The sequence below is a fragment of the Stegodyphus dumicola genome, chromosome 1 (genome assembly GCF_044657685.1).
Source record: "Stegodyphus dumicola isolate Sdum_Otavi_A_Nest chromosome 1, ASM4465768v1".
NCBI classification, from domain to species: Eukaryota; Metazoa; Arthropoda; class Arachnida; order Araneae; family Eresidae; genus Stegodyphus; species Stegodyphus dumicola.
This window is the reverse complement of record NC_140768.1, coordinates 85,044,638-85,059,263: the sequence shown is the minus strand read 5'-3', so window position 1 is coordinate 85,059,263 and position 14,626 is coordinate 85,044,638. Positions and strand designations below refer to the sequence as shown.

General features: G+C 31.5%; 1 protein-coding gene across 1 annotated transcript in view; it reads left to right on the top strand.

Annotated features, from left to right (window-relative positions):
* The first annotated feature begins 1,513 nt into the window (after positions 1–1,513).
* LOC118196440 (N-acetylglucosamine transporter UNC93A-like) overlaps positions 1,514–14,626 on the top strand; it is a 116,073-nt gene continuing 102,960 nt past the window's right edge. Inside the window, exon 1 of the mRNA XM_035367893.2 lies at positions 1,514–3,059. Coding sequence (XP_035223784.1) covers positions 2,061–3,059 — 999 coding nt within the window. The 5' untranslated portion in view covers positions 1,514–2,060. The remainder of the gene's footprint in view (positions 3,060–14,626) is intronic.

Here is a 14,626-nt window from a genome sequence, read left to right as displayed (position 1 = left end):
CAGATATCTTGAGGCAGTCAGATATCCAGTCATCCAGTTCAAGTATACGAATACGGTTATTACAAACATAATCGACAGACAATATAAATAACAATATAAGTAAAAGTCTGGACGTAGGAATTCCCTCTGGAGAGACTAGGATCGAAGAGGGACATCCAGGTATTTGAAAGTTGGTTGGTTAATTTGGTTTATGGCAAAGTGCTCGAAGGCTATATACCTAAGGAAGGGATGCATTCATGAAAGACATTTTAAGGGAAACTGGCTCATATCCACGTTATACAAAACCACAAAAACGCCCCTGCAGTCAGCCCGTTCGTTTAGAATGAAACCCAAGTCGATCTACCAGTGTTCAATTACTTTACCGCTCGGCCGCTAGTGGGCATTACCGAAAAGGAAGTTTTTCTATTCAACGAGATATAGCACCTGTCAAGAAGAGCGTTTCTGAACTCTGTACAACGCCAGTAAGAATGCAGTCCAACACCTTGAAGTGTCTGCAATTAAAGTTTTAAAAAATATTAAGTATTAAAAATAATATGAAAGGTCATATGATTGAGAAAAAGTCTTATCGTAGACAGATTTCAGCTTACCTGAAAAAATTTTAAGCTAAGCAGTTATGACAGCTCTAATAATTTTTGAATTAGTCTTTGAATTTGTAGAACAATTAGTCTTTAAAAAATTGTAAGACGTAGACCATAAAATTACATGTCTAAACTAAACTGTTCAAAGTGACAAAACAAAACAATAAATAAGTAAATAAATTGCTATGATATTAATTTATCTTAACTTACCACCACATGCAGATATGAGCACTATTTAAAAAAGGTACCTAATTGTTCAAAATGGCAACATTATTAATTATGCTTTACTCAATCATTAATTATTTTTTACTTAATTTTCTAAGACATAGATGCGACTTTATTTCACGTAAATGATTCAGTGAAAAATCCTTTTTGCAATCATAAGAGCAATGTTTTCTGTTTAGCTAGAACACGAAATCCGCGAACTGGAAGCAATAAACACCTCAATGAGAAGCTTTTACAAGATGTTTTTTTGTTCTTTCTTTTCTTAAAAAACTTTTTTCCGAAAAATAAGAATATTTGTCTATTTCTGATTTTAAAAAGAATCGTCTTGCATGTAAATTCTTGAATTTATCTTCTAAATTTAAGACTTTTTAAATTAAAAGGAAATCTGAAATCTTGCACTTTACTGCTCACATTTACCCACTTTCTTGCAGAAGATATTCACGTCAACAGGAAGAAAAAAAAAATAAACTAACATTTTCTTCTGATATCAGTTCTTAAGAAGAAAAATAAATAAATAAAAGAAAAAGTGATAAATAATTCATGCCCCAAACAAGTATTAAAAGCACATTGCACGTGACAAAGAAAGAAAGTCCTTCTAAAAATTCAACATATTTCGCGCGGAAAACCACTTTTTAGTTGCTTCGAAGCGTTTCTATGACGTCATGAATGAATGATCGTACGGTCTGAACGAATTTTGGCGATATGCCAAAACGCTTCACCTGCGTGAAAGAGAGGTGGAGAAATCCCTTTTGACCGTCACTATTCAGAAGCAGAGTATTTCTTGACGAGCCTAGTGGCTGAGTTTCTTGGCTTGCAGTGGTGTAATACCTGTGATAACTAAGTTTCATTTGCTGGAATTTTATACCGGTTAAACCAGAAGCCTTTACAATTCATTTAAAAAACAGATGTTTCGATGATCGCTATTCTCTGAGAGATGCATGTGCTCTTAAAGATCTGCTAGAACAATTTTCCTTTACAGATGATCAATAAGCATATAGTGGGGAATTTGCTGAAAATCGTGATAAATTTAAACGGTTTTTCAAAAGCGAGTTTAATATGCTGATTACCTCTTTTGTTGCTTCTGTGTATCATTCTGAAGTTAAAAGTGCATACTAGGAACAGAAATAAATTCCCTTTGTGTTGCATATTTCCTAACCACGTTAAAAATTATCCATTTAAATTAATTGTTGAAGCCTGACTATTGCGGACATTACTTGCTATGAGAAACGTTAAGTACATTTTATTCCATTTCCGAAGATGATGGAAGAAGTATTTGAACCTTCACCATGTAATGAGGAAGAACAAGCTCATCATCCTTTGCTACAAAGCACATCCAGCATTAATTACGATCCTCCTCAATCTTCAGAGCTGAAACTTTACAGAATGAGGCCGAGAATACCTAAAAATATAAGCAAATGCCGTATCATCAAGAACTTAACTGTTATGAGTTTTTCCCTGTTCATTTTCTTTCTGGGATTTCAGGCACTTGCGAATTTACAGAGTACTATGAATTCAGCGAAAGGTTTAGGCATGGATTCTCAAGCTGCTATCTACGCTTCGTCCATGATATCTGCTCTTCTGCTACCAGATCTGATGATTAAGCGTTTCGGATGCAAAAGGACTCTCGTTTCCATGATCATCTGCAGCATTCCTTTTATTGCTGCTAACTTTTATCCAACTTGGGAGACTCTCATGCCAAGTTCTGTTCTGATCGGTTTTGCTGCTGGTCCTCTTAGCACATCTCAAGCTCTCTATATAAATGAAATGTCTTTGCATTATCATAAACAGTCTTTATCCGCAAGTTTGGAATCTGTGATGGCCAGATTCTATGGGACATTTTATTTCTTTTCTGAAAATACTCAAATATGGGGGAATTTGATATCTTACTATGTTCTCCGCCCTGGGATGGTACCGATTCGGAACCATAGCATAATACCATGTGGCATAGATTTCCATAAATATGGTTCAGGAAACAATACTAATCCGAACCTTCAACCTCCAACAGAAGAAAAAAGGTTCCTGTTGGTCGGCATATACGTGGCTTGTGGACTTCTTTCTTGCCTTCTTTTAGGATATTTTGTGGACCCGTTAGATAACGATAAAGATACTGATGAAACAAGCAACAAATGCGAGTATGTAATTGACCGATTACTTTCTGCTGTTAAACAGACAACAGTGCCAGACCAAATGCTCTTGTTGCCTTTGACTGTATTTTGCGGCATGCAAACAGCATTTTATACCAGTGATTTTACCCAGGTATGTGCATTTTGTTATTTAAAATTTTTAGTTAGAAAATATGAGAACTAAATAAAGCTCCAATTACCGAATTTTTATAAAAGAATTATAACCATTACTATATAACATAGTAAACTATATGCGGTTATTTAAAAAAATAGCCGTTTAAATTAGATATATGTTTGCTATATGGTCTTGCTTTGTATTTCTAGGTATGCATAGTTCATCGCGTTTAAAACTGCACCCTCTAAGTCGAAACAAAAAGTTTTTTCTAAGATGGACTGTTCTCATTTTGCCGAAAAGTTAAAAATTAAAAAATTAATTTTACATGGCTTTAAGGAGCTATTTTTAAATTAATTTTCTGATCTATATTTTTTGTTTCAGAAATTAAATCAAAATAAAATTTGGATTGTAAGTGTTCATGTTAAAAATTTTAGCTCTACTACTAAATTTTAGCGGAAATTTAGAGTTACTACAGATTTAGTAAAATCCTAGTATACGGTGCAGCCTTGGCGCGATTTTGAAAATTATCGCCAACACCAAACATGATCCAAAGAACGTCTAGGTTTAATCCTAGTATCCGGTGCACACAAGATTTGGCTACTTTTGGCGACTTTTATGATGAGCAGTAAAAACGGGACATATACGTCCCGTTTTTACTGCTCATCATAAAGTCGCCAAAAGTAGCCAAATTCCGTGTGCACCGGATACTAGGATTAAACCCAGATTTATGCTTTTTAAATCAATGACTTGAAATAAATTATTGAAAAGTTAATATAAATATATATTGAAATGTTCAGAATTTTATGTATTATTTTAGAGAGAAAGAATCATGAAAATTACTTATTCAGGGCGATTAATATTTGAGTTCAAGGTTTTTGTCTTATTTGCCTTAAGGCAATGCTTAATATTAATTAATGAAACTAATAACTTTACATTTAGAGACTACTGTGCTCTCAAGAGCCAGAATTATGAAAAATGATTTGTGAACTCAAACACGGACCTTCTTGTTACCAGCTGGATGAACCAACCGCTTGTACCACCAAGCTTGTAAGAGGAAATGCGATAACTCCTTACATTCTCCCCCACGTAACACGCTACGAGAATAATCGCAGTTGGCAAACTTCATTTACTTGTCAGCTACGGGATAACTCGTATTGATCACATTACCTAACGACTGATTACGAGCATTGTTGTAGTAAATGCATGCAATGCTTTGGTGTTTTACATACAGGAAGGGTCTAATTAATACACTTGGCTTACTGCAATAGATCATTTATTTCTCAGAACTATAATTAAATGTTTAGAGGACAAAATCTTTTTTTTTATTCTTTACTTGGGAAATGTTATAAGCCAGTTGCTCAAATTCTTGTTTGACAACTCTTGTAATACTAATGGAAAATAACATATCGTACTTGAGGAGTTTTAGAAAGGAGCACATGAGGAGTGTATTGCTTATCTAGTTATTAAATTTTTCCGAGTTATCTCAAAGTTGCCGCTGAGAGCAAAAATGTTAGTTCATATACCAACTAAGAATGTACTCATGTGAATTCAGCAAAAGAAATCTGTTAAGTTAATAAATAATAAAACAAGACAAAATGACAAGTTCCTTTGCGTATAGGAACGGATGCACTTAATCAACTTTGACAACGAATGTGTTAATAAAGGACGACTGAGAATAGGTGCGAAATCCATCAGAACAAATCTAAATGATGAATTATCATCCAAATCATAGTTTGCATTCCACTGTAGAGAGACTATTAGGCTTTTTGGAGAGAGAAATGTAAAAAATCATTTGCATCTTTGCCGAGACTCAAACCCCAGATTTTCCAGCATCTACCTGTATGTACTAATCACTTACATCACAAGGAATTACTGAAAATTTAACAATTCCTTACAATCTTATCTGTTTACATATATCAAAGAAAATTTCACTTAACAAAATATCATATTGGAATAATTTTTTCCACAGTGGTCACGGGAAAAGAAAAATATGTGATGTAAAATAAAGAAATCTGGTCACTTCAGCCATTATCTAAAAACATAAGTCTGTCTGTTGGAAATCTGGCGCATGTTATTGACCAAAACCTTATTATACCCACATTTTTTTCAACAAATTTAACCGATATCCGCTTTTCGAAACTGAATTAAATCTAGTTCAAGTCGAATATTTATGATAATAATTGTTTTATTATAAGTTCATGAACTTATAATTCCACTGTATGTTTTGCCCTGTTTATTGGCCGCAAAGAAGCTTTTAATTGGCCGCAAAGAAGCTTTTAATCTTTGTTGCGCATTTCACTGTCACTGCTTTCAGCACGCGGAATAGCAAATAGAATAGGATTACTGGAGTAAATAAGCATATCAGATAGACGATGACCTGAAGTCATTTCGAACTAAAATTTGTTTATTACTTCCTTGTAAGAAGTAAAGAAGGATTCTAACCGCGAACATTTTAGGCTATCATATTTCAACGAAAATATTCATCCATTTTGACCTCTCTTGAATCCATTTGAACAATGTTTTTGCGTGACATCTGTACGTGTATGGACAGAAAAAAGGACTTTTTTTCCCAAAACGAATTGTAAAATAGATTCAAAATGGAATCAGTAGAGATTTTTTTCGTGACGGCCGGGAGTTCGTGTGGTGTACCTCGTATAACTCAGAAACGAGTCGTCCTAGAACGTTGAAATTTTGTATATGGGACTGCTATAACATGTGGTTGTGTACCTCCATTTTTGGTTGCAATCATCGGCCGTATGGTGGGTTGTGTATATATATATATATATATTAATAAATATGTATATACGTAAAAAAGCAAAATTAAAGTTAAAATAATGTGCAAAAAAATAAAAGATTTAATTTGCGAACTAATCTACAATATCATTTAAATTCAGATAGCATAAGTAAATCAAGTGCAAAACCAAAACATGAAAATAAATTCACCAATTTAGCAAATTAAAATTAATCTATTTTTTTTTTTTAAATGCATAAGTGAATGACCGTTGAGCAAGCAGGAGACAGACTTATCAAGGGGAAATTGCCTTCAAACCTAACTCTTCAATCATTCAATTCGTGTTTCGTCATTCGTGCAAGCAAGGGTAAAAGTCAAAACCAAAAGTAGTGAAGAATGTCCAAAAAGAAATACCAACTAAGTGGTAATTAGCAATTAAAAATTAAAAATTGAAGGTCTAAAGGAAAATACCAATAATGAAGTATTTTGAGAAATAAGCAATGTGAAGCTTAGTATTAAATTAAACTTTTTAAAAAATTAAATTTTCCAGAAAAATTAATTTAGAAAACAATGCATTTTAGAAACCCTTGTTTACAGAAACCTCCCCGACACGAATATGCATATTAATCAAAAAGAAACTAAAAAGGAACTAGACAAATTAATATAAACCAAAAAGAAACTAAAAATTAATTCATAATTTATAAAAAACAAATATATACTTAAAAATATAATTAAATATAATTACATATCTAGAAAATACTTATATACTACATAAAAAATACTTAAAAGCAAGTAAATAGTAAGTTTTAATTCTAACTTACCTACCATATAAGCGTTGGGGTCTGCAAAAGTATTTCCTAAGTGATGTAAGTGTGTTCTGCATATTGTATGCTAATGTAAGTAAAGTTGAGTGCCAAGTTGTTATCTTTAATTAAATTATTTAAATATTATAAATCTAGAAAAAATTAAAGAATATCCTAAAAGTATGTAATTTAAGTTTTAATTTTAACTGACCTATTATTTATGGTAGGGAGTTTAGTAGCCAATCAAGTGGTTATTGTGAATTAATAAATGTAAACCTGTTTGTAATGCTAAATGTGTGTTCTGTTGCAAAATTGTGTAAATAATGCAAATAATAACGTTAAGTGAAAAAATTATTTTTTGTGAAAATTGCAAATTAAAAAGTAATAATTAAGTAAAACTAAAATGTTTTAAAATTTTAAAAATGTTTTAAAGTAAAATTTAAATTTAAAAAGTCTTAAAAAATGCCCCTAATTTTTTCAAGTAAAATTTAAATTTTGAAAAGAAATCCTTAAAATTTTTTTTTTTAATTTAAAGAAAGAAAAAGTAAGTTAAAAAAGAAAATTACCAGAAATTTCCTAGAAATTTCCCAAAATTTTTTTAAAAAATGTTTATTAAAAGCTAAATTTAAAGAAAGAAAATATTGAAAGTTTTAATTAACTTGATTACAACTGGTATATCAAAACTTGGCTAAATACTGGCTAAAGTATAGAAAATTAGAAGAAGATTAAAATCTTCACTCAATTCGGGCTATAATTGAGACTTTTGAAAAGAGTTGGCCCTTTATTAGTAAAAGGAAAGAATCCAGTATTGATTAAATATACATATTTACAAATTTCTGTGAGCTCATTTTTTTTATTCTTAATAATGTATTTTTTGCTTTTTTTGCTTTAAAAGAGATTGAATTATATTCCGGTTAAGGTTTCTATGCCTTTAGTTAATCTTTATGGAATAGTTGTAGAATTATCAACTATTTAAAAAGTTGTTTAAGTGAGCTAACGAAGGCTCCATTTGTTTACATTTGGAACTCTTTGTAGAACAGTGAATTAAGTCAGTTTGGGCTACAACTTTAATCTCATTTTGCCGAGTGGGATCAATTGTAAACTTTTCAGTTTTGTGTTCCGAAAACGCTGTCTTCCTGCCCGCTGGCCGAATTGCTTGTTTTTGCATAAGCACTCCAATTTTAAATGTAAAAACATTTTTAACTGTGGTCGGTATTTTATGTACTTTACAATTTTTAATAAAGATGTTTTGTGTTTTTATGTATTTTTTTCTTGCCGCGAAGTGCAAAATGAATTAATTGAATGAGAAGTATATCTCTACTGAAATTCAAGGGAAAAAGTGTAAATGATAATAATATATATATATATGTATTAAGAGCGTCTGTTCAAGAACACCGCTTTCGGGATGAAATTTATTCTAGGATAACTAGAAGTTATCCTAGAATAAATTCTTGTAGTCTAATTCAATGGAATAAACTGACTTGGTGCGTTATCGAATATTGGACACACAAGTTTAGACGCTTTCTAGCCATTTGCGACAATCTTTACTGCCTTTCAAGTGGAACCAAACCAAAGACCTTACGATTTCTTAATGTTTTTGATCCGCCTCTTTACTAATAAAGCAGATTTTCGATTACCTAAAAATCGATGATCCAGAAGATTGTTTATCTGAATTCTTTAAAACTCGCTTAGATAGATTCAGCAAAAATTTCGGAAAATAATGGACGTACAGATGTAGACAACGAAATTCCTTGAAATGTTCTCGTCAATCTTCTCCTAATATTCGATAATTTAGACTTGTTTAACTCTGAAACATGCTGGTATTCAGTTACTTTATCTCGATCTCATTATTATTTAATTCAGATCTCCATAATCGTTTGAGCTGTAGAAGAAAATCTCTTTTATCCAAATACCGCATTTAAGTGGGAAAAGAATTGTGTTTAAATGAAAGAAGAGCTAAAATTAACATTTTTTTTTATAAATAGATGAAATAGTAATAGTGTTATCTGCGGTTGGATATTTAATTATTAAAATAAAGACTACAAACGAATCTATCTACAAAACGAAAAGGAAGTTTTAATGGATAATTTTCCAGGCGAAACTGTCTCGTACGTTGTACAAACGGAAATTCGTGAAAACACCTGTACAGCCATCAAGATGTGAACAAAGATCGAATTACTAGAATTCACTGTTATTATCCATTTGCCCACTGATAGACGCGTTAGCTACTGGTCATAAAGTGGAAAAATGAGTATTCGCGCAATTTACTGCGATTGTTTGCTGATAAATAAGATTTTTTTATGCCTAAATAAAATTACTAATAGATTGAAATTAAATTAGTTGAAATAAATGAAATTAAATTAGTTGAAATAAATCGTGTGTTATTATAGAATAAATACTTTACTTGAAATAATAATTTTTTAAAAAAAGCTGATAGTCGATTATCCTATTATGCTGATTATATGAACTCATTATGGATTCCCTAAATTGCAGTAATACGAGGCTTTACTGTATTCTCTTGAAAACAGTTAGGGATAATCGAGGATCTACTGTGCTGTCATTCAAAACCTTATGGAAAATGTGGGGGTGGAGTACAATTTTTTTTTTCTTTCATACCGAATTTCAGAGCCTCGATATGGATAATCAAGGTTTTGATGCGCTGCGCTGTCTTTCAACAATGCATTAATCAAAGTTTCAGTATCCTGGTATCTCAAAATATTACTTAGGAAATCATGCTTTGTAGTTACATGAAATAACTCAAATCCACTTCATTGCTTTAAAATATCATTTACAGAATATTACAGGTATCTAGGGATTTCTCGACCGCACTTGCAGTTACTTAGTAGCCGTAGCATTTGCCCAGACATCGAAGTGATTCGATAGAAGGAATTTTAAATTAAAAAGAGTCTTGTAAAATGGATCAGGATGCAATAAACTGTCTATATTAACAATCGAATATGTTAGAAATACGTAAAAGTAATTTCTAGCATTTAACTTTCATTTTGCCTGTTAACACTTACGGATTAATTTGAGTGCCAAATGCTGTAACTTAAGTTCTTATAGAGGGTTTTGCTTTATAAGTCATATACTATTGTATAAATCATGTACGACTTTTCTCTGCTCGTCTTTTCCCATACTTTGAAAATCTGGGAGATGTAAATGTTTTAGTAATCACGAACTACGCCGTCGTGTATATATTGTTGAAATTATATATTGTTGAAAAAGCCGTTATTGTTTTATTGTTCAGTTAATGATTATGAATAAAAAATAATGAAAATATTCGTAGAAATGAAGAAACTTTCAGCAGCATTACAGTCCAACAAACTGAAACCATTAAATCCGTTTGATTGTCAAATGGATCAGGATGCAACCTCGGTTTAATGATTAAACTAAAACCATTAAACCATTAATACCGTTTGAAGGTAAAAAATGAACCACTGTATAAGTCATCATTTCAATGTAAATATGGATGAACTAGAAATACATAAAAATATTTGCAGAGTTAAGAACAAATCTTTTCTATTTTACTTCTATTACTTAATTGAGATCAAGCTAGAAATATATTCGTGTTGTGGGAAATTTTTATGAATTTCAGTGAACATAATTACTTTACATGATAAAGAAACTATTAATCGTTTTTATTTTTCTGTTAATTATTTATACTATTTTATTTACGGTCTCATCTGGCTTCACTAATTACGCATTAGTGTATCTCTAAGCCAGTATGATTAATTTTTAGCACCTCGAAAAAGGAGTTGTAAGGTATTTTCACCCTCCTTTCCACATGCCTTCGTGTTGTAACGATAGTATACTTGATGCGTATTCGAGTGCCGGATAGGACATTGCACATTTTTCACATCTCCTGCTTGAAAATAACCTAATAACTCTACACAGTATATCGACTGGAAAAACATATTGCCTTAACTTTTCTTGCGGGACATGTTTATTACAAGCTTCATGAGCAAGTGAGCTGGTAAGAAATATGCATAGTGCATCTAAAATGACTAAAAACTATCGTTTGCGCAGCCAGTCGCTTAAAATAGCGTATACGTAATGATTTTAGTGAGTTCAACTAGTATAATTTCGCCGGTAAATGTAACTGATGATAACAGAAATGAACTGATTTTACTGCTTTTAAATCGCTTACTTTAGTTTACTAATCAATAACCATAGATATAATAATATTATTTTTAGCTCAATAACAGAGAAATTAAATTTGAAAAAAAAATTAAATATCTTACGCTTTGCCGAGTTACAATATACTGGTACGTGGAAGATACAAATAAATACATTTTCTTTCAGACAATGTCAACTGTTAAATCATTGTGTTTCTTGATTAAGTTTGAAAGATAAATATTATATATACTTGGACGATTGCTTTTAAATAACCGAGTTTGTTAATTAAAATTTTATCAAGTTCATAAAAAATACGAAATAAATAAAAGAACAATAAAAATTAAAAATTCTGCCTTTGAGGTGCACATGTTCGGCTCAAGACTGCAGTCTTGCTACAGTGCGTTCAAAATTGGTGGCTCTAGGTGCTGCATTTTTCCACAGTACGAGGAACATACATGCAGGTTCTTCATTGTTCAACAACAAAGACAATTTGAACATTTTTCATTGTTTAAATAATAAAGATAAATTCTAATGGGGTAATGCTATTTTGAATAGTTCATTTTAAATATATGATTTTTTGTTCCGCATCTTGAATTTCCGACGGTTAATCCTTGAATTAGTAAGCGTATCGTAACCAGCCTAAGGCTATCTCAGGTATTAAGTAGGCATTTGAATATGAAGATTAGTACGTAATTTAAATTTTTTAATGATTATTTCCGTTTCATTTGAGTAAAATTTTGAAGTGAACAGAAATCTCTTAATTGCAGAAGCTTAAGAATCGTAATCTTTAAAATTACGTTGATTTGAAAGTTTCCAAGTTACTCTAAGTTTAACTTTTATTTGTCAACATGCAAGGAACTCCTTTAAGCATAGCGATTGCGCCACGGATAATGATAACAAAATTAGCGAGTCATTTCCATCCCGTTCAATGTCCTTGATTATAGACATATAGAGTATACTTCCTCATCCTGTATCGAGAAAGCGCTCCTTACTTAAATTCTTTTTATCGCTTGAATAGCTGGTATGTAACGGCATGCTTGGGCTACCGAAATTGCTTTAAAAATTTTCTTAATTACAAAAAACACTGCTGGTTAATCACTATAATACCTCCGACTTAATGCTTACGGTTTTATGCTTTGTAATTATTTTAGGCTTTGTAAAACTAGTTTAAACTTCTCAATTACTTGTTTTCGTAATATAGCAAAAATTTATATAATACGTTATTATATTATTGATATATATCTTAATGTGGTATCGTGTTTAATATATGTTATTATCTATTTGAATAAAAATTATTAAATTAATTTAAAAGCAAAAAGCTGCTATTTTAAATAACTGCAAATAAATGTTTTCTAAATTCACCTAAAACGTACACTTCGCTGAAAATTTAATTTTAGATAATTTCATATCGCGCATCATTTAGCCTTGTATATACTAAATTCTGACATTATAAACCTTTTATATAACCGATTAGAATAGAAAGGCAAAAGTGCTATTAAAAGATACTTCACGTGTCATCTGACGTCACTTTCGCCTGACAGTTATCTTGGCTTACTAAACATGATTGTCTCATAGACCATTCCAGCTGTCATGTTGTTTAGAATACATAATGTTCTATTTCAACTAACCATTTACAATTTGAGGAAATGGCCTCAATAATTCAAATGACAATGCCTTTGATGCTTCTGTTTCTCAGACATGTCGGCTTTCTCCAAAAAATTCAGATTAAATTATATTTTGTTACTTTAGAATCAGAATTTTAAGGCCATTTCTCCCTCTAAATTACACCTCACAACTATAGGAACGACTGCTGCTGAAAAAAGGTTGATTTCTCTAATTTGCTAAAATCTCGTAATCCCTTTGTGAGATGATGACGACACATATGCTACGATCGTAAATGAGGGGAAAGTCGCTGCGACCTTGAAACGCCTATTTTAAAGTAACAGATTACAGAATAAGCACATTGATAATAAATATGGCAAATATGACAGCCATTATTCTTGCCTCAAGCACCATTTTAGCTGATCAATAGCTCATTGTATAAGATCTTTGAACGCTAATAATTAACCTCGTCATCAGCTGCCTGTGACGAAATACACTCGTTACACGGAGTTTATATCAATTGAGTTATAAGACAGTTTATAATAATTAGATTTAAAATGTGAGTTAACTACAAATCTATCTAATTTACAGGAATTTAAATGAAATTTTCGAATAACTACTGATATTTATATTGATGATTTTTGCTATCAGTAGAGCTTCTTGTGTATGTAAGCATAGGCATTACATATGCATTACAATTTATGTGCACGTAGTTACTAAACAATGTCATAAGCGCCTCTTCGCAACTCTCCTGCTCTCAAGATAAGTCATTTTTCAAATTAGTCTCAACTGTCTTGTTTATACCATGTACTTGCCCTCCTTGTTCCAGTCCTTCTTTCAGTATTTTTGACTTAGAGTATTTTTAGTATTTTTGACATAAGCAAGTCTTAGAGGACATAGCACTATGCGGGATCCAGCATGCTTAAGAGCACCTAATCCAACAGACCAGCTGTTCTATCAATGGGGGGGGGGAAACTCCTAGGATTCAAAGGAGATACACTGGAATATACTTTTTTTTTTAAATTGACTTGTGCGATGTGACATTTGTTTTGTTTATGTAGTGACCATGTGTTTCTTATTTCAAGGAATAAAGGACTGCTGTGCCTAGAACAGGAGTTCTCCCACGGAAAGAAATGTTACGGTTTATGTTGGAATGCAGTCATGTTATTCACCTGTTAACAACTGAATTTTAACTTAGCAATATAAAAACTACTTACATTTGAGTTTTGGTAGTTATCAACATTTTAGCATTTTCTATGCTTGTGTAATATTAAATTAAATATATTAATTAATATTAAATATATTAAAATATAACCTAAATTTAAATAATTGTATATGTATTTTTTGAGTTCTAGAAAGGAATAGAGGGGAGGTTGATTGTCTAGCAATGATGAAAGGGGTACATGGGGCGTAAAAAACGCTTAAGAACCATTTGTCTACAACCGTTTCTGTTATTATCCCTAAATTTACGAGTGAACGGAATGGGTTCCTCCTGATCGTTATATTATTTTCCAAATATGTTTTACTGATAACTTTTTAGTTATTGTACATAAATATTATCGCCGATTACTGTAAAAAAATAAATTGCGTAAAGGGATACCTGTCGGTTTAATGGTGAGCATTTCATTATTTTTTAAGGCAGTGATGGTTGCCTGCGTTGGGTACGTGACGTGAGCGCTCGTGGTACTATTTATTATGACTAGTCCCATTTAGATTTTTTATGTGCCAAATCTATCGTTTGGATTTGAGACGCGGATCGTTTGCTATAGGGTACTTACGTATTTAAACTGTCAGATCAAACGCGCACTTGAGTTTTAGGATGTGCTGTTGAGTTTCGATTATGGCAAAAAAAAAAAAAAAAAAAAAAAAAAACATTAGGGATATGTTGTTTGCCATAAGTTAGTTCTTATAACCAATAATAATAATGCCAAATAATGCGTACATGCATAAATAACTGAAAATAACTAAACTTAGTTTACATTAGCAAGTATTTATATTTATTTCAAGATATTTATACTTTATTGCAGGATATTTACTATCATAAAATTTCAGTGATGTTAATATTTAAATACGAGATGAATGTAAAGCAAAGCTTTAAAATAACAGACATTTATACTTTTTCATTTACCTGCGTATCTATATTTTGCCACATCCATTCTTTTTTCCTTCCTTCCTCCTACATTATACATCTTATACACCTCTATCATATATTTTACATCCTCATATATTAGATCATTCATGCATTCCATCGTACATATATCCTCACATATAAACATACATAAATACAGCGAAAAACATTAAATTCCAGATTTCTAGAAACGGAGCTTGAAAAG